Raw genomic sequence first — 22,898 nt, 5'->3', positions numbered from 1 at the left:
CCCCCTACTCAGATCCACGGGGCAGGAGGGGGTGTGGACAGCAGTGACCAGACCTCACCCACCCCACGGTGAGGCCTCACTCCCATGGCCCCCGCTCCAGAGGCCCATGGACAGGGCAGCGGGCACGCCTCCTACCTGGCCTTGTGCGTCCTGTTCCCAGCCGAGGTTGGGAGGCTGGCACTTGCATTGGGGAACGGGGCCTCTGAGGAGGTGTTGGTCACTCTGTCACTGCTCAGCTCCAGGTAGGACCCATTGAGCAGGTAAGCTCCGGCCCCCTCACTCTCGTCATAGTCAACATAGAGGCTCTCTGCTGGGGAGCTCCTCGGGGTGCCCTGCACAAAGATGCTGTTGACCGTCTCGTTAAGGGCGAGCTCCTTGGAGTCAGAACCTGCACCCAGGAACTGTCCAGAGATGACGTTGGCTGAGAGGAACTCCTGGGAGGTAAGGCGGGCGTCGGTCTCTTGGTCATCTTTGTCCCCTGAGAGAGCCATCCCTGTGGCGTTTCCGTCTACAAAGGAGACAGGTGGCTCAACTTCAAGCAGTCGCTCACATGGTGGGGCCAGGGCTGCCTTGGAGGTGGGGGACCATTGGGGCTGGAGGCAAAGACTTGAACCTGGAAGCCCCCAGAGGCGGGTCTCTGCCCTGTGAAAGGACACAGCACCAAGGGGAGACCCACAAGCTGGCCTGGACAATCTCTTGTTGAAGAGGGTCTCCCAAAATTCATGTCCACCCAGAACCTAAGAATGGGAGCTTATTTGGAAATAGGATCTTTGTCGAGATGAGATCATCCTGGATTTAGGGTGGGACCTCCATCCAGTGACTGCTGTCCTTATAAGAAGAGGAGAGGACACAGCGAGACAGTCACAGAGGCGCAGGTGTGTGATGATGGAGACAGAGGCTGGAGTGATGCAGTCACAGCCAAGGATGCCTGGCACCCTAGAAGCTGGGGGAGGCAGGAAGGACCCTCCCCTAGAGCCTCCGACAACTTGACTTTGGATTTCTGGCCTCTAGAACTGGGAGAGAACCCATGTCTGTTGTTCTAGGCCGTCAGTTTGTGATCATTTATTGTGGCAGCCCCAGGACACTAACATGTCCTCTATAGTACCTTCTACTTAAAGACGCTGAGGGTCTTGGAAATCCGCTCCCCAAGTTAATGAGGGGATTCTCCTCAAGTCTGGTCCACCCTCCACCCTCAGAACAACCCTGATGAGCGGTGGCCATCAGGAGAACAGCTGAACTGTCACCGTGGGTCTCGGGGACCCTGACTCTGGGCTCACCACTATGTCTCCAGCCACACGTCCTGCCTCATCCTCTGTCCACTGGGCTGACCCTCCCTGTCCTCTCATTCCCACCCCTCTCCCCTGGCTGTAGCCGGCTAACCCTTACCTGTTCCCGAGCCCTCAGATCAGGGGTCACCTCATGCCCCTCTGGAACCTATTCCCTTCCAGAGCTCTTGCCACACCTTGTATGCTGTCTGTCTGTCTGTCTCTACCAAATGAGCAAGAGCATGGGCTCCGGGGTCAGACGGTCCTGGGTTTGACTCTCAGCTCCTTCATGGTAGACTATGACGTGGGCAAGTAAGTCCTCCCTCTCTAAGCCTCAGTCTCCCCTTCTGTGAAGTGGGGGCAAGTACATCCACCTCAGAGAACGTATGCCAGAGGGCGTATGCAAAGGCCTAGCACTGTGCCCACCCAGCACGCCCGCAGGTAACGGGCACCTCTTGCCAGGCCCTTCTGCGGTCTGCGGGGGACGGAAGGCCCTTCCCCGAGGCCCCTCTCCCGAGAAGCCCCTGCCCAGCCGGCCCCCTCCTGGTTACCTCGGAAGCCGTTGCCCCGCGGGGGTCCCTCGCAGGCCCCACCGCCGCTCGCCTGCTCGCACACCTCATTGGTCTCCTGGCCCTTGCTCAGCCCCAGCTCGATGCCCGGGCCGGGGGGGCTGAAGAGCCGGTTGTCCAGGCCCAGGCGCTCGGCCGAGGCCTGGCCGAAGAGCGAGCCGTTGCGCTGGAGGAAGCCCAGCAGCCCCGGCGCGCCCAGCTCCTGGCTCTCGGCGCTCTCGGAGGCGGGCTCGGGGAAGCGGTAGTACAGGGGCTGGATGCGGTGGGCATGCGGCGGCTGCAGCAGCGTGTACTCGAAGGTGATGGAGGGGCTTTTGCCATTTTGGTTCCACACCTGGAGAGAAGGAGATGCGAGCCCATCCTGCCTCACCCCAGCCCTCGCCCCAAGCCTGGAGTGACCGCAGAGCACATTCGCGTCTGACCGCGGCCGCGACCGCGACTCCCACCCTGTCCTCCACTGTGCGAAGGGGTCTGGGTTCCACAGGACGTTACTTCGGTCCCCTCCAAGATGACGTTGTGTTTAGCAGACCCAACGAGCAGCAAGTGGCCCGGGGGGCCTTGGTAAAGCGGGTATACCCACAGGATCAAAGATGAACCCCAAGAAGATTCGGTGGCCCCCACACCTGTGAAAATCTCAGGGTCCAATTGCCTAGGGCACACCAGGACATCTCCTTGCAAGCAAAGGGCAAACTATGGCGTCCCAAACCCTCTATCATGAAGAAGAGTTTTGGACACAGCCTAACCCACATCCAGGAATACTGGTCCAATCCAAATGCTGGGTCGCAGAAAAAGGTGCCAGCTCTGAGCAGGGTCCTGTCATAAGCTGCACCGCCCAGAAACCAGCAGCCTGTTAGAGCAGCAAAAGGTGAAGCCAAGATGAAGCTTAGAGAGAGCAACACCCCGTGAGGATGGGGCCCCGGGCACCCTCCGTGACACAATCCACACTCTAAATCAATCACCATGACAGGGCGCAGTGTCCCCAGGGATAGACCACATGAGTCTGGGAACCCAAACCTGGACGTAGCCATGGCCATCATTCCCAGTGGCCCACTTGAGGGTTTGGGGTTTCCGGTCTCTGCAGCTCTAGGGTCTGTGGGTCCAGAGTCCTGATTCCCGGAGTGGACCACTCCACCAGGAGACAGAGCAAGAGTCTCGCTCACCGGGAAGCCATGACTGCCACCTGCTATGTTTGGGCACCTTGTGCCAGGGGAGCAGGGCGGGAAAGGGCCCCCGTCTTGGCAAGTAATCACCAAGGCAGGATGTATGCTTTACCCTGGGGGCAGCACATATTTGGATGGTAGCTGGACAAGTGTCGCAGTCTTGGATTGAAAAGGGCCTGGAGCCCAGGAGCCCGGACCCCTCAAATAAGAGGGACTGGGACACCTGGCCAGGTAAGCCACCTGGACTAGCAGAGGTGCCGGCCGAGGGGAAAGGGAACCTAGATTGGATAGCAGAGGAGGGAAATGACACGATGCAGCCCCCAGGCCAGCTGCCGTTCAACCCACCAGCCTTCCCGTGTAAGGCTCCCCAGGAAAGAAACCCGCCTGAACCCCCGGGGAGCTCTTCCTGCCAAGGTCAACTGATTACACACAGCAAATTGTGCAAGCAGTACCCGGAGCCGGCCTGAGCCCCACCTTCAGTGAGCCGCCTGTGGCGGTGCTGCTGACAGTCACAGCCGAGTCCCCCCCCCAGGAATTTCCCTCAGCCAAAGGAATCTGCCTCTCGAAGGTCACAACCCTTCCCTAAGGCTTTCCAGTGACTAAGCTACAACCCCTGACTCAACTCAGGTGACCCTGAGGGGCTACTGCCACCCCAGAGCTCCTTGCAGGACTGGCTGGAGCTTCTGTCACCCTGCCTCAGAGCTCAGCACCTTCCTTTGTCTAGTCCTGTCCCCAAGCTCCTCACAGGCGCTGCTCCAGAGACCACCCTCAGAGTCCTCCTGCACACAGACCTCCAACTCAGAGTATGTTTCCCGGGGATCCAACCTGCACATGGCTCCTCCAGCCCGGGGACAGAGCGGGGCCAGCCTCCCTCAGGGAAGATAGAGACATGAGGCCCCCACTAGATTCTGGGGCCACCTGGGGAAACTCTTCAGCCAAGAAGCACCTGATTAGAGACCCCTCCAGCACAGTTGTTAAATAAAAGGCTGGCTCTGGCACCAGGCCAATTGTGCCCCTTACAATTCTGTGACTGGGCAAGTCACTCATCTCTCTGTGGCCGGGGTTCTCAGTCTATAAAGCGAGGTTACGAATACCCACCATGGTGAGGCCTAAACAGCTCAGGTAGGTGGGCTCTGTCCCACCATGTCCCTCTGCCGTGGCCTGAAGAGCATCCAAACTGCCCATCCTGATGTCACCTGGTTTCAGTGTTGTCACACTTTCTGGGTGCTGGGACACCAAGCCGCAATGGAGTACATTTCCACGCTCCAGCCACAGGACAGCCTCCGACTGTCTCCTGCCCTCTCTCATGCCCTACGTGCGCCCTGACCCCAGAAGCTGTGGGTGTCCTAGGGGCAGTGGCAGGGAGAGGGCCAGGGCCACCAGCCTGTATGGTCCCTCAGCATTAAGGACCCGGCAGAAACGCCAGTGTCCATGAATAGGGGGTAGGAAACTACATGGAGGACAGAAACCCCCCAAGTGTGAAGTGGGTTCTGTGTCCCTGTACCCCTGTCCAGGCTTCCATCCTCATGTCCCCATGCAGTCCCCAAAGACCTGCACAGAACCTCCCACTATGCCTATCCACAGAGAGGGTTAACAGCAGGAATGAATGGATGAATGAATGAATGAATGAATGAATGAATGAATGAATGAATGAAAACACAAGTGAGAGGGCGGGAGAGTGGGTGGTTGGGTGAGCAAGTGAACAGGTAAATTAATTAATGAATTAATGAATTAATGAGTAAGTGGCAGGCAGAGCAGAGGCAGTAAAATCTGAGTGAATGAATGAAGGAGTGAATCAGTGGATGGACAAATGAGTGACCGAATGCTGAGTGGGGGCCCTGCCACGTGCGTGCACACAGTGGGCCGCTGTGTGGTGTGCCGGCCCGGAGGCCCCCTGCCTGTCGCTGCCCCAAGCCCGCGACACACGCACCATGACATTCAGGCCCTGGTTGGTGGGCCCCTGAGCCACGATGTACTCGATGCCAGTCTCGTAGACATCCATGGGCCGCCGGTACTTGACCACGGTGCCAGCGATGTTGAAGTTCTTGGGGCTGTCCACCTTGAAGTTGCCATTGAAGAAGTAGGAGCCAGCCTCATCTGCAAGGGCTGATAGGTAAAGGGCACCGGTCACAGGGGCTGACCAGCTGGAGGGAGGTTGGGGGGCAAGGAACAATGGCCACCTGCCCCATGACCCTCCCTAAATACCCCGAAGAGAGAAAACTCCACGCCTGGGGGAGTGGGACGCCCTGTCTGCAGCCAGCCTGTGGCCCTGGCCAGTGGATGCTGAGGACACTCGAAGCCACTTTCCTATCAGCCTAAACTAAACAAGGACTTGTCTAGACCACTGAAGATAGCTGGCCCGGGCGGCTCAGTCCTGTCATTCTGGCCACCTCTGAAGGGGCTGGGGTTCCGAGGTGAGCAGGATCGGGACTAAGCCTCCAGGTCCGGAGCAGGAGTTTAGTGCCTGGGGAGGCACGCACTGGGCAATGGGTGCCAGCCAGGCTCTGCTGCAGAGTCACGGTGTGACCTGGGGCCAGCCGCTGCCCCCAGCGTCCTACCCACACCTGGGGAGGGGACCTCAATGCCCCTCTAGGACCCACACTGAGTAACACTGCAGCCCTGGCCTGGCTGGCCCAGAGCGCGGCCCCCAAGGCCCCAGCAGGCCCTTCTGGACCACCCCAACTAACCGGCTCCCTGCCCCCGCTGGGCACCGTGACGCTATGCTGCCCATGTCAGTGTGACCAGGCTGACCATCAGCCTAGCCACCCCTTCTGCCAGACACGCTGAGGGCACCGGCACTGACTCATCACACTCTGTGAGGCACTGGGTGGAAGGACCTCAGTGGGACGGCCCCTCCGAGGCCTGGCTAAAGCCTAGTGGAGCCCAGACAGCAGGAAGGAGCATGCAGCCTCCAGCCGGGCCCTGCTGGCCTGGAGGCCTCAGCAACTGCCCAGAGCTAGAGTGAGGGCCAGGCAGCCGGCCCTCCCTGCGGCTGTGGAGCGTGAGCACAGGTGCGGGCAGGGGGCAGCGGGAGGGAGGTGCCAGGCTCCACGCTCGGGGACAGGGCATCTTCCAGGGACTGGCCTGCGGGAGGGAAGAGCTCAGCTTCCAAATCTCCTGATGCCATAGGGGTAGAGCAGCCAGGCGTGAGATTATCAGGCAAACACACAAGCGGACATGTCTACTGGAAAAATACCCTCAGCACAGCAACGTCATCAAATAACGTGAATGAAACCAAACCGTGCGCAGCAGGGCACGTGCCGGTGCCGGCCGTCTGGGCCCAGCTTCCAGGTATGCGGGCAGGGTTAAATCCCCGGCCCGCATCCAAAACCTGTTTCCTGACAGTAATGACCTTCCTTCCTGTGGCTTTCCCAGGGCTCCATCTGAGGCCGCCCTTGATATTTCCATGCTTCTGTTTCAAGAACGATCGCTTGGCAGCCAGTTCTGGGAACACGGCGTTTCCTGGCCTCACTGCGGGCAACCGAGTGACTGGCCTGGCAGAGGCCTGGCTCCCGTGAACAGATGCCGGGGCCCAGAGTGTGCACCCCTGCCGGGGTGGGGCTGGAGCCCACTCGACCAAGTCACCTTAAAAGGGTGGGTTTCACCCCATTAGCCCTGGCTCTCACAGGGCCAACGTCAGAGGCAGGAAGGTGAGCCAGGCTTTGGAAACAGAATCCCTCTACCCGGGTCCCCAGCCTGCCCCTTACAGGGCAAGGCCAAGTGCAGAGCAGCTCACAGGTGTCAGCGCCTGCCCACCTCAGCCAGAAGGGCCTCAGGTGGCCTCCCGGGGGTACAGACAAGGCTCATGGCCAGGCCAACACTCACTCCAACACTTTCCAGAATTGTCACCAACACAGGGCCTCACAGCCTGGGCCACTATACAGATAACTACAGAATCCTCAAGTTGGAGGAGGCCTGCCAAGGTCCAGCTTCCCAAAGGGGCCCTCCTGTGGCAAGAACATTCACTCAAGAGCCCCAGATCTCAGTCCACACAGCACCTCTAGTGCTGGCCACCCACGGCCTCAGACGGGCCACCTACTGCCACTCGCTTTGCCTCAATCTTCTCCCTTCCTGAGTCTCACTCTTCTACCCCAGAAGCAGGGACCCCACTGCCAGTACCTCCAGCTTTTGCCAGGCTCTCCAGGGACGGGAAACTCACTACCTGACATCATGCCTCCCTCCATGGTCAAGCAGCTCTGAGCTTCCCTATGGCCCTCCCCCCGCCCCCACCCCCCACACACACCTGGTCGAGTTCTGGCTTCTGCGACCCATCCCCCTCTCTCCTGCAGGAAAGGATCCAGGGTCCATTGCCCCTTCTCTGCCCATCCATTTTGCCCCATGCTAACCCATGAACCTAGGTAAGGCAGCCGCCCAGGGCCCACAGACATACCCAGGACATCGGCCGACTTCTTCCGCTCCACGATCTGGATGTCTCGGGCACCAGCTGGAATGTGGGTCACCAGAGAGTAACCTGGGGGAGATTGGGCAATGGTGAGCAGCAGGTCTCGTCATGGCCACTACCTCGCAATTGGAAAGGCAACCAGATGGTGGTCACCACTCTCCTGTGCTCCTGGTGGGTGAGGGGCACAGTCTAGCTGCACCCAGGCCCCAGAGGCATGTCCAAGGTCCTGCCGAAACAAACACCTTGTGCAATTGAAGGACTGACCACGGCCCCAGCACGGGCCCAGGTTTACCCAGTTCCCCGACCCTTTCCTACCAAGGCATGGTGACGTTCACCAATACCTGCCCAGCCCCTCCTGAGGGACACCGCAGGCCACAAGGGCCGTAAATCTGTACAGTCAAACAGGCTTGGTCCAAGGTGACCCGAGCAAGTTGCTGGAGCCCTTGGACCTCAGTTTCCTCATTTGTATAAAATGCGGATAAGAAAGGGCAAGGCCCCTGGCAGCTAAGAGAGCTCCACAGAGACCCCCAACAAAGGGACCAGGGGCTGTGAGAAGTGGGCAACTGAGGATGGCAGAAGTGCTGTTAGCAGCTGGTGGAGGGTGGTCTGGGAAAAATGAGAGGGTTTTTTTAAAAGCCCTAAGACATAAAAGCCTTCCAGAAGATGGGGGGAGGAGGTGGTCTTGTCTCAGAAATTAGGTTTGTTGGGGTTGACGCTCATGTCATAGGTTCCCACACAAGAAGTGGTAGAGTCCAGTGCACCTGCCTGCCCAGCTGAGCTGCTCCTGCAGGCATCACCATCACCATCACAGGCCCCTGAAGCCCCGAGTTTGTCCCTCCCTCTCAGCCAGCAATGTGCTAAGTAGTTAACAACTGGTTCTTATGGGGGGAGAGGGGGAGGAGCTGTGGTGTTGGCCAGTTTCCATGGTGTAAACACACCCACGTGGCCAAATGTAGCTCCCAACACGATGTCACTGGGTACAGAGTTGGAAGAGGTGGGTGACAGGAAGGGAGGGACCCAAGGTGCCTTTCCTCGTGCTCCCTCCCATAGGGAGGCCTCCAAAGAAAAAAGCCTCTGCCCACTGCACTCACAACACATAACTAATGTTCCCCCCCCCAAAAAAAACATAGACTCTGCAGAACAGGGCACCTCAGAACCTGCGTGCCCAAACTCAGATCTGTCAGCAGTGAGAATGTGACTCATGCCTCAGTTTCCCCCTTTAAGTGTGGCAGTCACATCTCCCTGCGTAGCTGCAAAAGTCAAACGTGGCCCCCAAGCCAAGCGTGTGCCGGGGCACCCGTATTCAGTAGGCGCTCAATGAAGAGCTGCTCATTCCCAGCCAAAGGGGACCCTACAGAGCCCCTGGCCAGCCCACCTGGGCCCCGGGTGGAGGATCACATGGCCCACAGGTGGGGGGCGGGGGCAGGAACTTGTGCAGTGACACTCAGCAGGTTGGAGACACGATCCCCGCGGGATCCCGGATGCGGGAGCAGCGATGCTCTTACCGAGGTTGGCATTTCCCTTTCGGTAATTGCCCATCACGTGGGTGCAGCTGCTACCGTCGCCCTGGCAGACGCCGCACTTGTCCAGCGTGTGCGTGGAGAAGAGCACCCCGTCACAGCCGATGGGCTGCAGAGAGAGAGGCGGGGGGGCTGCTGGGAGTGCTCCAAGGCCCGGGCCCCCGGGGCCGCCACTGCCACAGGCAGACAGGTGGCTGGTCGGCGCAATGAGACCAGCGGTACTTGTGCTACAATGTTTAACAACCTCACATTTTCCAGACACGCAAACCCCTCGCAGGTCGGTAAGCTTGCAGGACGTGCCGTCGCGGGCGGGGACCATGAGCTGCCGCTGGCCGTCCACGGTGGTGCAGTGCAGGTCGCATGGCTTGCTGGAGATGTGGACATAGTCATCTGGGGGAGACAGAGGGTCTCAGGATTGGGGGCCGGATTCAGGGACTTCCCCTCTCCCTCCTACTGAGACAGCACTCCCCCATTGCACAGATGAGGAAACTGAGGCCCAGAAAGTGGAAGGGACTTGCCCGGGGTCTCAGTGGCAGAAATGAACCATGATGCAGGTGGTGTGGCCCAGCCCAGGCTCTGGGCATTCCAGCCTCTGCCTCCTTGTGGGTAGGGACAGTTCCCTTCTGCAGGAGGTCTGAGCCAGTTGAGGGTCTGGCCACCTTGCACTTACCCCACGAGCAGGAGAGGCCCGCTCACTTACACTGCTGCTTGAACTCCCGACCTTCAACAGGACCCCTCCCGCTGGGCCAGCTTGCCCACCTGCCCCCCACTGCACGAGGCTATTCCCTCGCATTGCCCTCAGGAGCTGCCCCCTCCGGCGTGGGTCTCCCCAGGGTCGGGAGGGCTGCCCCCGCACTCTGTCCCGCTGGGTGGCCCAGGCCATGGTACCGGGGTACAGGGGCTTCCACTGGTGCGTCCGCCCGTTGTACACGTGGGAGTTGAAGGAGATGCACTGCTCCTCGCGGAAGCTCCTCCCGTCCGGCGGACACTCCTGGGAAGCGAGACACGGGCGGGAGGCTCCAGGAGGAACTCAGCCCGACAAAGGCATTTCTGTCCAGGCCGAGCAGGAAGCGGCGCAGCCGAGGGGTGGCCTCTCGCTCTCCCCCTCTCACTGGCTCTCGGGACGGAGCAAGAACGAGCGGGAGGGAAGCTGCCATTCCTTAGACGGCCATGTGCGCTGGCGCACCCGGCGCTCTGGGCAGGAGCCTGGATCCTCCTGCCACCCCAGCTTCGCCCTGGCTCGGGTGAGCTTGCGCCGGCTCCCACTCACCCTGCTTCCTCCTGCGTGTCCCTGGCTGCAGCTGCAGCACCTGCAGCCACAGCACTTGATGCCTTGACGGAGGGTGGGCCTGAGGAGGGACCCAGGGCAGGAGGGAGAGAGCTGGGCAGGGCAGCTGGTCATGCTAGGGAGGAACCGGAGCTCGAGTGGGTCCCCCTCGGAGATCACAAGGGTCCTGGAGGACAGCCGACCCGTGATGCCAACACAGAGGCTGCGGCCACTTGGCTCCCTTCAGCCCCTAACTCCCTACACATGTGCATATGGAGATACACACAGACTCCCGGAAACTAGGACACAGGGACACACACAGACACCCCAGCAGCACTGTGTCTCTGCCCCTTGCCCTGGAGTTTAGGCTCACATTGGCTTTGGCCCCACTGAGATCTGCCTGGAGGCCAAGCCAAAGTTGGCACCTCCTGGCCGGCCCCGGGACCTCTGTGCCAGCACACAGTTAATGGAGAAGTAGGAGGTAGGGGGTCTCCTAAGCAGAGGCCACTGTACAAGGGGGCAGCGGGGGGTGGAGGGGGGCAGAGCTGGGCTGCAGTGTTTCACAGGTGGGGACAAGATACCAGGTGGCTGTCAGTGTCCCAGCAAACTCCTGGTGCAGAACTTGTAAGCACAGGGGGGCTTCAGCCAGAGACCCCCACCCTGGAGCTTTCAGCTCCGCCAGCAGCAGGGAGTCCTCTGTCCCTGCCATGCCAGGAGCACACAGTGGACACCCCAGATCTTAATTGCTGCAGGCAGAGTGCTCTGAGCCCAGGGCCCTTCGCCACACTTCTCAACAGGATGTAAGTGGCAGGCCCAGGACAGTGTCCAAGAAGACATCTGAGACCTGCCTCGGGGGTGTGGGAAGGACAGGGTCGTGGTCCCAGTGGGCAGAGCCTCACCTGCACTCTACACAGCTGATACCGCTTGGATGTGCCGGTGCAGGTCCTGTTCTCAGTGCCTGTGACAGACGTCCTCCTGGTGGGAAGACATGGGCTCTGAGTTAATGCTGGGAGCAGCCAGCTGCAGGCCTGACTCTGCTCCTGCTCCCAGATGGCCTCTGGGCTCGCCTCCTGGCTTCCCCCAGTTCCTCTGACCAAGGGTCCTTCCTCCCCACTCAACCCTGCTGCCCCACCAGAGCCCATCGCATCGCACAGGGGGTCAAGCAATTTGAGGGTGTTTCCCAGCCCCTTCCCAGGGGGGGGTTGGTATCTGATTCAACAGATGCTTCACACAGCATGGAGCCACGTCCAGAATTAATAATAATAACAACATTTACCATGTGCTGCCCTGTGCTAAATAGCATACACACGTATTCTCATGTATTCTCAGAGATGTCAGGTGGGCTCGAGCATGATCTCTACCCCACAGATGAGAAAGCTGATGCTCAGAGAAGTTAAGTGACTTGCCCAAGGTCACACAGCTAGGAAGTGGCAGAGGCAAGATTTGATCCCAAGTCTGACAATAGCTGCTGCACCATATGCTTTTCCCATGTTTATTCCACTCAGGTCTTAGGAAGACAGGGCCAGGCGAGCCTCACCCTTGCTGACAGAGTCTTAGAAATAGGTCCTGCTTTCTCACGAAAGGTCTATGCCCAGTGCCAGGAGAAGGATGAATCCCAGGATGCCCCTGGCCACGACCCCTTGGGAGCCGTGTCCCTGATGGAGGCCACTGAAGACTGAGTCCCTCCCTGGCCTGTGCTCCTCAAACTGAAGACACGCTTCCCAGCCTGAGACCCACCCCCTGCCCCTGCCCCCAGCTGAAGGCCAGGCTGCCCCACCCTCAGGCCAGCCCCTTGGGGTCCCGTGCTCAACTCCGCACCTCTGCTGGAGACAGTGCCGCTCCTGGGACGTCACCCCGGCCCCACAGCTGCGGGAACATGCCGTCCACTTGGTCCACTCCCCCCACCAGTAGGCAGTGGCATCCGCACCCCCCTCCAGGCTGTTGGACGTAGGGCTGTTGTCCTGGGTGAGAGGCCCCACAGAGGTTAGATGCTACAGCACCAGGCAGGACAGGCCTGCCATCCCCAGGCCCTGGACAGGACAGCCACTTGGCAGCCTGGGCTCAGATTTCTGGGGTGGTCTCAGAGGGAATTTCCAGGGGATTGTGGGCCCCGGGTCCTTCCCATCTGGAGATCTAGAACATCCTGGGAGCTCAGCGAGGTCCTAAGGACTTACCTAACCAGCCTGACTTCTTTCTCCTGAGCAGCCCAGGGCCCAGCCCTCCCATCTACGTGCCTTACTCCAGGACTTCACTCTGAGGGAGGCAGTCAGCCCCTCAGCCCTGATCCTGCTGAACAGCAAGGGCTCTGGAGTGGCCAGAGGCCCCTGCTCAGGGGTTAGTCTGACTACATGTAACACGTGTTCCTGGCAGCTGATGGGGGGCTCTGGGAAGGCAGTCTGGGACCCCTGGACACGTGCCCCATAGCCTGGACACCTGCCACACGGCCCCTCTGACATCAGCCCATCTGAGTGAAGGACCACACTCCCCACTCACCATGGCCCCGGTGGATGCCACATCCCCAGCCACAAGTGCCATAGCCAGCAGGGACCAGACCCAGCGTGAAGACCACCATCCGCAGTCCATCCTAGGAAGCAAGGCCACTGTCACCACCAGGCCAGGCCCAGTTCCTCTGTCAGCTGACCAGGGTCCACTTTGGGGAAAAGCCCTCAGGGCCCACCCAGTGCTGGGGCCACAGGGTTATCTGGGATCGGTTGGTAGTGGCTGCCCAGTGGCCCTGCTGAGAGAGCTCGGTGAGTGATTAGAGATGCCTGCCATGGGCTTGAGACACAGTGATGGTGGTGTGAGTGCTAAGCTTGCACCCCCCAATCTGAAGGCACTTGAGGTCATGTGCCATACTTCGTCTCTGAACACCTGAGCTCCCTGGGAACACCTGTGGAGAAAACCAGGGACAGCTGAGGGGGTTGTGGGCCCAGGCTGCATCCATTGGTGAGGGAGTTGAGGACCTGAACTCGGTCCATCACCTTGGCCCATGGACCCGGCCCAGCGAGAGCACCTTAGGATTTTTACCTGCTCAGTGCTTGCTGGTCACATGGAAGAATGACTTTGTGAGGTGTGGGTCCATGGATGCCCCAGGCTCTCCCAGGCCCTTCCCCTTTCTGGCCACAGCTCCCCCCTGTCCCTGAGGGGGCTGGGCCTAGGGCCCTGGGGATCTCAGGCTGGGTGTCTATGCCCCTGGAGTGGAGAGTGTGAGTGGCCCAGAGCCACAAGACTGTCTCCTTCTCTAGAAGCCAGGACCCCAGCCCCAAACACTACCTGACCTCCCTACTAGAGGGGCCTCCAGCCTCCTGGGCCCTCAGCCTCTCCATCTGCTTCCTTGGTGTGGACTCTGCACCCCAAAGGGAGGAATGAGTGGGCCTTCGGTGGCCTCAACCTAGGATTTGTGTCAGGCCTTGAGTGTCACTTGCCAGCAAGTTGGAGAAGGGGTTTCAGAAACCGCCAAGGCCCTCCCTCTGCAGCCTGGAAACCAGAGAGGGAAGCCAACTTTCCCAAAGCCACACAGCAAAGTGGCAGACTAGCCCCTGGGCCCCAGAGCAAACTCTGGGACTCATGCCCTGCACCAGGCTAATTCCAGGGGGAGAAGGTGTGACAGCCCCCACCCCTGCCTGTCCAGAAGCCAGCTCCTCTGAATCTGCCCCCTCTCCTCCACCAAACCCTTACTTCCTTGCAGCTCTAGCACCTGCCGACACCAACAGCCCCCTTACACCCCAAGAATGTCTCTGCCCTGGACAAGACAGCAGTGAACCCTGGAGATGGGAGCTGGAGTCCTTGAGACCCCCCCCTCACCAGCTGCCTGCCTGCCCCTCCCTGCCCATCTGCGCCCCTCCCCCGCAGGCCTCCCTCAGCATCCCCACCACCACCACCGGCCTCAGACAAGCAGAGCCCCCTCCCGGGTCCCATTGGCTAATTGGTGCTCCAGCTCCTGCCTTCAGGCTGAAGACAGGTGCTGAGCCGGCCTCACACTTGGTTTTCATTAAGGCTCCAGACACCGCTGGCTACAGGCCAGGCCCGGCTCACGCGGGATCCAGCCCTCCCTGGGGTCCAAAAACAGCCACCGGCCAGCGGGAGAGGTTTGCTGTGCACAGGAGAGCTGCAGGCGTCCGAGGCTGGAAGCTGAGGGGCCACCCTCCCTGTGCTCCGAGGGTCGGGACCCCTCCCCATGGGCCCTCCTCCTGTTATATAACCTCCAGGGGGCTGGGGGATGCTCAGGGGCTCTGGGCTGCATATGGTACCCAGGGAGAGCTGCGGAGGGAAGCAGGCGGTGGAGGTGACCTACCTGTCCCGGGTCAGCAGGTTGTCCTCCAGAAGAAAGGGGCTGAGTGGCTGCAGGCAGGCGGCGCCAGGTGCGTCTGCGGGGGCTGCTGGGGTGCAGAGGGCTGCGGGCTGTGCCTCTCGCCTTCCTCCCCTCCCCGCCCTCCTCCACTTCAAAGAGCACCCACGAGCGGGTTCCCAGGGAGGCGCGCAGCCCAGTGGCGGCTCGGCGGCGCGGCCGCCTTTATAGCTGTCAGGCAGACAGGGAGGAACTCACACTTCCCACAGGCTGCTCCCCCGCCCGCCGGCCGGCCTGGCGCACACTTTAACCCGCTCCGCGCCTCTGGAGCCTGGCCAGGCCGGCCCAGCTGCCTGCTGCGTGCTGCTCCGTCCAGGAGCGGCGAGCAGGGAGGCCGCCTTCCCCGGCCCAGAGCTCGGGGTGGCGTGTCCGGTGTCCAGATGGAGCGGCCGCTAGCCTGGGGTCACGGAGGAAGCCTAGTGCCGGCCCCGCTATTTCTACCTCCAGAAGGGCCCATTCTCTGGCACTCCCAAGAATGGAGTCTGGGAGGTATGAGGCATCCCGTCTGATGGGTCCATTTCACAGACGGGAAGACTGAGGTCCAAAGGGGAGACCACACTTCCAGGTCACCCAGCCAGGCTCAGAAAGGTTCTCCTGAGAACCAGAGGCCTAAGCAGGTGGAGGAGCTGAGGGAGACCCAGGAGGGCTCAGTCAAAGGCTACAGGGAAGGGACAGAAATGGCCACAGTCTGCTGACCAGATGGCTAGAATGGCCAGGGCCAGTGAGGGGAGGCGCGGGGAACTCTGTGCAGATGTTTGACACCAGCTTGGCGGGGCACAGTGGCCTGGCTGGGCACACGCCAACTGGGCAGCCCCGGGCAGGCCAGGCACAGGGCTCCAGGCCCGTGTTCCTGCTGAGTCAGAGCGTGGAGCCCAGACAGAGTGATTAGCGCTCCCCAGCCCCCAGGAACCTGGGCAGACCCCAGACTTTGCGAGACTGCCCCTGAAGCCAGGCCGAGACCCCTGCCTTGCACACCAGGTTCCCCCAAACCTACCCTCCTGGAACACAGAGGCCTCTAAATTGTGAGGGGGGCAAAATCAGGGCAACACTTGGTCAGGTCACCTGAGCCTTTTTGTGCACCCACTGCCTCTGCACCCCAGATGTAACAAGCCCACAGTGGCACCTGGAAAACCCTCCTCCTTCCCTCTGCCTTCCCACTAGGAGGGACGGTGGTGATCTCCTTCAGTGGCCTCCTTAGCAGCTGAGAATTATTCCACCCCTGGGAAAGTTCTACTCTGTGTCTGGCCACCAACGGGAATGATTGGGGGAGTGACCTGTAATAACAGTAAAAACAGCAAAGCCCACTGCCTGTGCCCTTCCTGTGCCAAGAGCATGTTATCCCCATTTTACAGATGGAGGAACTGAGGCTCCGAGACCGAGTGCTGCCCAAGGTTGCACATCTGCCAAGGGGCATATCAGGGAACCCAGTGCCCTTACTGATCACCTCCTTTCCATCTGTGGGGTTGTCATTTTCACTGTCCCCACCCCTGTAATCCTCAGGGAGGCAGGTCTTACTTATCTTGCTATCCCTGGGGCCCTGGGACATTCAGTGGAACCAAGACTTGAACCCAGGTCCACACTGCCCCCTGGGGTCAGCATGCTGCAGCGCAGACACACACACACACTCCCATCCCGCTGCAGACAATATAGATCCCTCTCACTCTGGAAGCCTCTGCCCCTTCCCTTCCCCTCCAGCCCCACCCAAGGCCCTGCACCCCAAGCACCTTCATCCTGAGCTCTCCATCCAGTCAACACCAGAATGACTAATGGCTTCCCTTGGGAGGGACCCCACAGCCGACCGCCAACCAGGCAGGGTCTGGAAGACAGGCCTGCCACCTACCACCCCTGCTCTGTGACCTCCTGCAGGTGTGTGGCCCTGGGCCTGCCATGCTTCCACCCCATCCCCCCTGCCTCTGGGAGCTTGCTGGGCTCCCCCCAAAGTGCAACCAGGGAGCCCCCAAACTCCAAATCCACAGGGAGCTTTGACTGTTCTTGCTCCACCAGTGGCCTAGGAATTTTAAGGGAGACATCAGGAGCCAGGGAAGGCTTCAGGGAGCCCTGAAACCCTAGGAACTGGGGAGATACAGACTAAAGCAGAGGCGGGAAGAGCCTCTGAAGGCCTTGGGTGCTCGAACGCAGAGCTGCCGTCAGCTCTGTAGAGAGATGGTCAGGCAGCCCTCCTGGCCAGGCAGGCCTCAGGTGTCCTGGGGACCACCTATGGGGGGCCCAGCCAGGCTTACAGGCAGGAACCCAAAGTGCCCAAGGAGCCTCCTGGCCGGGTCCATAAGGGACAGGACAGCAGCCCGGGCCACGCTCAGAGGGGCCGTGCCTGGGGTTCATGCTCCACAGTCTCCGTACTGAAAGTCTGGGTACGTTATCCTTGAATCCATGTTCTGGAAGGGACGTCTGGATGGAGCCTGCAGCAGAACCGGGAGCTTCAGCTGGAGCAGGCCCACCCGCCTCCACCTCCCAGGACAGGTTCTCGGCTGCTCTCTGACCCCAGGGGTCCGGGACCAACTCAGTCATGGGGGGGGGGGGGGGGGCAGGCCACTCACCCCGGGTGTATCCTTGTGCCCGAAGGAAACTGCGTTAACAGCAAATAAAAACCACCCTGCTCAGCTGGGAGAGGGTGTGGAGGGAAGAGAAAGCTTTGTCCTGCTTTGTGAGCAAGAAACCCCGCATTCTGCACTGAGCCCCACAAGTGAGCCAGTGCCCTCCAATTGCTGCCCCGGGCCCCACCCCTCCTGGAGCTCAACCGGTGCAGGGCCCCCTGGGGAGTCACTGAAATAAATTCTTTCAAGCCCCCATCTTAGCTCCTGCTCCCCCTCTCTGGAGCCCTTCTTTCATACCCCCATCTGCACATGCTCAGCACCCCCAGATGATGGACCAAGGCCACTTCCTCCGGGAAGACCTCAGGTGCTCCAGCACTTTGTTCTGGCTTCTTGGCCGGAATCATCTTCCCCAAGCTGTGGCTGGTTCACCCACACCCCAGAGCAGGGTCTGCTCCCGGTTCACGCTGCACCCTCAGTGCATAGGGGGGGGTGGGGGGGAGCATACAGTCAGGGCTGGATGTGTCCGGCAGCTCCTGGTGCCAGGGCTCCCTGTCCTTTGGGGGTCAGGTCGAGCTGCACCTTCTACCCTCCCTGGCAGAGCTCCCTGCTGGCCACGAGGTAGGCCCACCCACTGTGCACACACTGTCCCCATTGGGCCTGGGTGGGAAGGGGTGCCGCGGACACCTGTTTTTTAGAAGGAGACTGTCTTTCCACCAGAGCTTTCTGGATGTCTGAGGAGGAGCTGGGATAGGGCAAAGGGCACGTGTCTGCGGGAAGTGGAGGAGGGGCGTGGGAAAACCAGGCTGAGGGCAGAAGCAGATTCAGGCGAGAGAAGGGGTGGGGCATGAGAGGGGCACAGTGGACAGTGGGGTGGCCGGCCCTGTTCTGAGCAGCCAAGTATCCAGAGCAGAGCTCAGAAGAACCCCACACACGGGCCAGAGCCTGTGCGAGGTGGCCTCACCCCTGGCACGCAGAAGCCAGCCATTTGGGTCTAGAGGGCTGCCCGCCTCTCTTCACCCCCCAATGTCCTGCCTGTCCTCTCTGCTGCAGCCTAGGACTGGGCCACCAAAGAACCATTTGGCCAGGCCCCAGAGGGCAGCCACAACAGCCAACCCCTCCCCACAAGCTTCCTGCCCAGCCTGGGCCCAGGGGCTGGACACTTAGGAAGAATCACCCAAGACCTCCAGGGTCAGCAGTGGGAGAAGGGACCACAGCACGGACTTCTCAGTCTCCGCCTCTCCTGCTGTGTCGGCCAGGAGCACTGGGGCTTCCTTAGGCCAAGTCTTAAAGTCAAATGGGGGGACTCAGAGGGGTAAGGCCTCTCTTGCTCCAGAATCCACAAGAAAAAGGCTCCTTAGTCCCCAAATCTAGAGCAGGAGAAGCCCTGGAGTGGCTGGGAAGTGAGCATGTTGCCAGAGCGCCAGGGGCAGGCCACCCCCGGGAGGGGGACAGTGAGGTCGCCGGAGCTGTGTCTGTGCAGCATCCTGGATTCATCGCCTGCCCAGGTGGTCGGGCCGAGCCTGGCTGGCAAGGGCACAGTTCCAGTGAGGATAGTTTTCTGCCCACAAAGTCTCCCCAACTATATGCCACCGGGCCTATCGCCAAGCATAGGTTGGGTCCCCAGGAGCTCTGTCCCCTCTCTGCCTCACCCCTCTACGCGCCAAGGAGGCAGGTCAGTGAATGGGAGCACCAGCAGCCGAGAGGGGAGCAGGCGGTGGCCTGGCAAGCCTGGGTTCCAGTCCCAGCCCTGTCAGGAGCTCCTGGGTCCCCTGAGCAGCCCTTCCCCCGTGGATGGACGGTGAGGTCTCCTTTCAGAGGACAAGAACTCCCCGGAAACACCACGAGTTCCCTCATTAGTGGTTTTCTGAACTGACACTTAGAGAGGACTCCCCGGGGGCCCGCCCCGCCCAGAGAGCTCCGCAGGCAGGTCCGTGCTCACAGGGACCCTATAAGGCAGGGACCTGCGAGCCCCAGTTTGCAGATGAGGAGCCCGGGGCTCCCTGGGGCAAAGGGTGCAGGGGAGGAGCCGTCCACCGGGCTCACCTGGCAGGTGTTCGGGAGCTGGGGCGGCCTGAGCTGCTAATGTTCAGCCAGAGGTTGAAGACGACACGATTGCTGTCACAGCCCGGTTGCAGGCACAGACTCACATGACACGGGCACAGAGCAGAGGCCAGGGCAGCAGTCCAGGCCGGGACCCCAGGGAAGGAGTTGAAGGGCATCGAAGCCTAGACCGCTTTCCACCAGGTGCAGAGGGGCCTCAGCGGACCCTACACGAAGAGCCACAAGGGCCACTGTGTTCTGGGCTGACCAGAGCTGCGGGGCGGGTGTTCAGACTTGGAGGACACAAATGCAGCAGCTGGCCCGGCAATCCTGGGCCGGGCAGAGCAGACAGACAGCTGTCCCGGAGGCGGGAGCCGGGTGGCATTCCAGGCATTTCAGCACCTCTATAAACCTCCTGCTCTGGCCGATGAGGGTGAGAGAAGGGGGCGCAGCAGGTGGGTTCCCACTGCCCATTCCCTGTACTGTGGCCGCCCCACCCCACCCAGAACGGGCCCCTGCTGGGTCCCAGTGGAACTGATGCCATCTGCTGGGCAGAGCAGGGATGCCGCTGGGCCTGGGGGCTGGGAGGGAGGCCACACCACTGCGTCTGAGACACTGGTCAGGATGGGGGCTGTGCTGGGAGCGTAGGCCCCAGCCTGTCTTCGCACGTCTCTGGGCCTCAGTCTCCTCCTCTGTGACATGGGGACAGCAGAGGCATCTGCCCAGCCCCTGGCTGCTGACAGGGCTCAACGGGACAAAGTAGGAAGAGGGCTTGGCACCGAGCCCGGCACACGGCCAGCGCTGAATAAATGTCTGTGTGTGTAAGTGGTTTTCAAGACACACGGTACAGCGGGGCTTAGGAGAAGGGAGAGATGCGCCCTACGGGGGGTCAGGAAAGGCTGAGGGCCACAATCCGAGCAGGGGAGGCAAGCTCGGTGAGGGGGTCCGGCTGAAGGAGGGTGTACGCCCTGTGGGGTCTAATTTGGCCAAAGCAGGAGCAGGTGAGGTGGGGTGGGGGTGGGGACTGTTGAAGGCAGCTGGCAGGCAGGGGCCACTGGAGGGCGGGAAGGACAGGGGATGCCAGCGCACGTCTCCACTGGCTCAGAGCCTGCCCAGGTTGAGTGGGCTCCCAGCCCAGCCCGGTCCTGGCCCCCCACCCTGTGCCTCCAGAGGCAGCAACACCCCCAGAGCAGCCAGCCTGTCTCTCCCACTCTGTCTCCTCCTCTCCCAGCTCCCCAGGCCAATCGCTTCCCCTGCTCCAGGGAGAACCGAGGGTCATTTCAGTCCTGTTCAGAGCTGGACGCCTTCCCCCAAGCCAGCTGGTCTGTCTCCAAGCGGCCAGGTCTCGGATGGGAGCCACATGTAGGCCACCCCCAACTCCATTCTGCACTCGGGCTCCCCACCTCGGACGGCAGCTAGCGAACCAGCCTTTCTACAGGGGCTCCTGGGGCTGCCCCAGGCCCAGCCACCTGTCTCCCCACTTGGTCCCTCCTCGGCCCCTTCCTCCTTAATCACCCAAACACATGTGCAACCACTCTGGCCTCCCCCCCCTTCCTCCTGGTCCCTCCCCCGAGCTTACAGCCCTGGAGTTTACAGCTGCAACACACACACTCATGCACAAAACCAACTGTGGAATGTGTTCCTGCTTCTGAGCAGGGTTTACTGCTCCAGAGAGTTCTCTGCTAGCACCTGACATCTAATCGCATTTCCTCCCCACACGTTTTCTACTCCTACTGGAAGCTGGGGCTGGGGCTGGGGCTGGGGCTGGGGCTGGGGCTGGGGCTGGGGCTGGGGCTGAGCAGGAGCTGCCAGGCGGAGAGGTGGGCAGGGATGATCACAGTGTCCGTGGCAGCTGAAAGGGGTCGCCTGCCTCTTACCCAGAGCCACACACACGGAGGATCTGGTTTCTCCATTTGGAAAGGGAACTGGGCTCCTAACTGCCAGACTGACATATGCAGCCCCCTCCCCCCTCCCTAGACTTTCATTCATTCTTTTAACAGTCATTCATTCAGCAGTGTTTGTTGAACACCTACCATGTGCCAAGCCCAGGCACCGAGGGAGAAGGCCGTGAGCTGGTCAGAGAGCCCAGTGGGATCGCAACCCGAGCAACCCCTCAGAGACAGCTCTGCAGTGGTGGGTGCTGGGGTGGGAGGGAGCGGGGCGCCTGGGCTTGCCTGGTGGGGAGGGGAGCCTTCCCACAGAAATATGTTCTCGCAGGGAAGGTGGGGAGGCTGGGAGGAGGGGCAGGGTCTGAGAGTATGGTGGAGATGGGTGTGCAGCAGTGGGGGGAGCAGAGCAGGGCACAGATGGCTCAGTGGTCTCCTGAGAGCTTGGACCTCACCCCGAAGGCCGTGGGTACCATGGAAGGTACTTAGGAAGTAGAATGACATGAGCAGATATACCAAGCAGCATCTTTCATCGCAAACAGCATAAAAGGGCTCCAGCCAACTTAAGACACAAATAAGATTTCTGGAAAGGTGTGAGGGGCTCCCAGAGGAAGGAGGGGGGAGCAGCAAGGCCTCAGGAGCCGGGGACGAGCAGAAGCCTCTCTCTGAGGCGCTGAGATATACCTGCACCACTCGGTCTCCCTCCTGCTATTCCCACAGTCCAGACTCCAATTCCCCTGGGGGAACAGACTGGCGGCCTATCCACACAGTAGACTACTACTGGCCCATCCCCCACAATGTGGGCGGATCTCAGGGAGGTTCCAGGGAAAGAATCGAAAAAAGCCAGCCCCCAAAGAATGCACACTCCACGATTCCACCTGTAGGAAGTTCTAGAACAGGCAAAGTCAGCAATCAGAACAGAGGCTGCCTCTGCCGCAGGGAGTCACTGCAAAGGACACGAAGGACACCCTGGGATGAGGGGTTACTGTGGTGGCCACCCACGTGTATGCACGTATCCAAAATCATCAAGCTGTAGGCTTCAAATCTGTGCATTTTGTCATATGTGACATCATTATATCATCATAAAAAAAAAAACTGAAACAGGAATAAAAACTGTTCTTTTGCTGACAACAAATAAGTAAATGAATCAGGCAATCAATTAATAAAGCAGTCAGTCCTGGGAGAGTCAGCCTGGATGGCTCACGCACTCCCATTGTTCCTTGGCCAGAGGATAAGGGGGCACCCTACCTGATAGTTCCCCCAAGACTTCTTCCAAGAAAGGAAGGTCAATTTTAGGAGGCTAACCAAGGAATGTTGAGAAGGCAAGCCTCAAGCCTCAGAGATACCCTGGTCTGTTTACTTCTGGTGTGAAACAATGTAACCAAGCAGAAAAGAATGTCAGTTTCACTAGTCTGGTCACCAAGGAAACCCAAGCCTGAAAAGAGCGGGTGAGTAAGAAAGAAGTACATGTGGGCTGGTAACACGTGAAACTTATCTACAAGGTCTTTCCAGTGTTTAGAATTGGCTAAACCTTGGGTTCTCTCACCTCTAGCTGCCCTGGACAGGTGACGGGAGCCCAAGTCCACTGATCCTCTCATTCTGGGCTCCCTAGTGCCCTGGGGAGAGAGCCGGGATGGAAAGTGGCTGGAAGCTGGAGATTGTACTCATGGGGACTTTCTCCTCCAAGGTTGTTGCCTCCAAAAAGAAGTACAGTATGGTCTCCTTGAATCAACAACTCTGGCCTCTCAAAAAATAAAAATAAAAAAACCTGAGACAAGTGCTGATCACGTGATGCCTCAGCTGTTGGACCCTCTCCATGTGCTGCCCGACATGTGCGCTCAGATCCCCGCCTCCCTTCAGGGCATTTAAACCACAGCTGCCATCAGAGC

General features: G+C 60.2%; 1 protein-coding gene across 1 annotated transcript in view; it reads right to left on the bottom strand.

Annotated features, from left to right (window-relative positions):
* ADAMTSL2 (ADAMTS like 2) overlaps positions 1 to 14,738 on the bottom strand; it is a 30,384-nt gene extending 15,646 nt beyond the window's left edge. Inside the window, exons 1-11 of the mRNA XM_081151566.1 lie at positions 14,478 to 14,738; positions 12,677 to 12,767; positions 12,002 to 12,144; positions 11,083 to 11,158; positions 9,805 to 9,907; positions 9,161 to 9,306; positions 8,902 to 9,025; positions 7,385 to 7,465; positions 4,925 to 5,100; positions 1,817 to 2,168; positions 136 to 508 (exon numbers count right to left, since the gene is read on the bottom strand). Of these exons, the coding sequence (XP_081007692.1) occupies positions 136 to 508; positions 1,817 to 2,168; positions 4,925 to 5,100; positions 7,385 to 7,465; positions 8,902 to 9,025; positions 9,161 to 9,306; positions 9,805 to 9,907; positions 11,083 to 11,158; positions 12,002 to 12,144; positions 12,677 to 12,766 (1,664 nt within the window). The 5' untranslated portion in view covers position 12,767; positions 14,478 to 14,738. The remainder of the gene's footprint in view (positions 1 to 135; positions 509 to 1,816; positions 2,169 to 4,924; positions 5,101 to 7,384; positions 7,466 to 8,901; positions 9,026 to 9,160; positions 9,307 to 9,804; positions 9,908 to 11,082; positions 11,159 to 12,001; positions 12,145 to 12,676; positions 12,768 to 14,477) is intronic.
* Positions 14,739 to 22,898: the final 8,160 nt, after the last annotated feature.

This window comes from Miniopterus schreibersii, assembly GCF_964146895.1.
Source record: "Miniopterus schreibersii genome assembly, chromosome: 11".
Taxonomy (NCBI): Eukaryota; Metazoa; Chordata; class Mammalia; order Chiroptera; family Miniopteridae; genus Miniopterus; species Miniopterus schreibersii.
The sequence above is the reverse complement of the archived record's forward strand: the minus strand, read 5'-3'. Positions and strand labels throughout refer to the sequence as shown.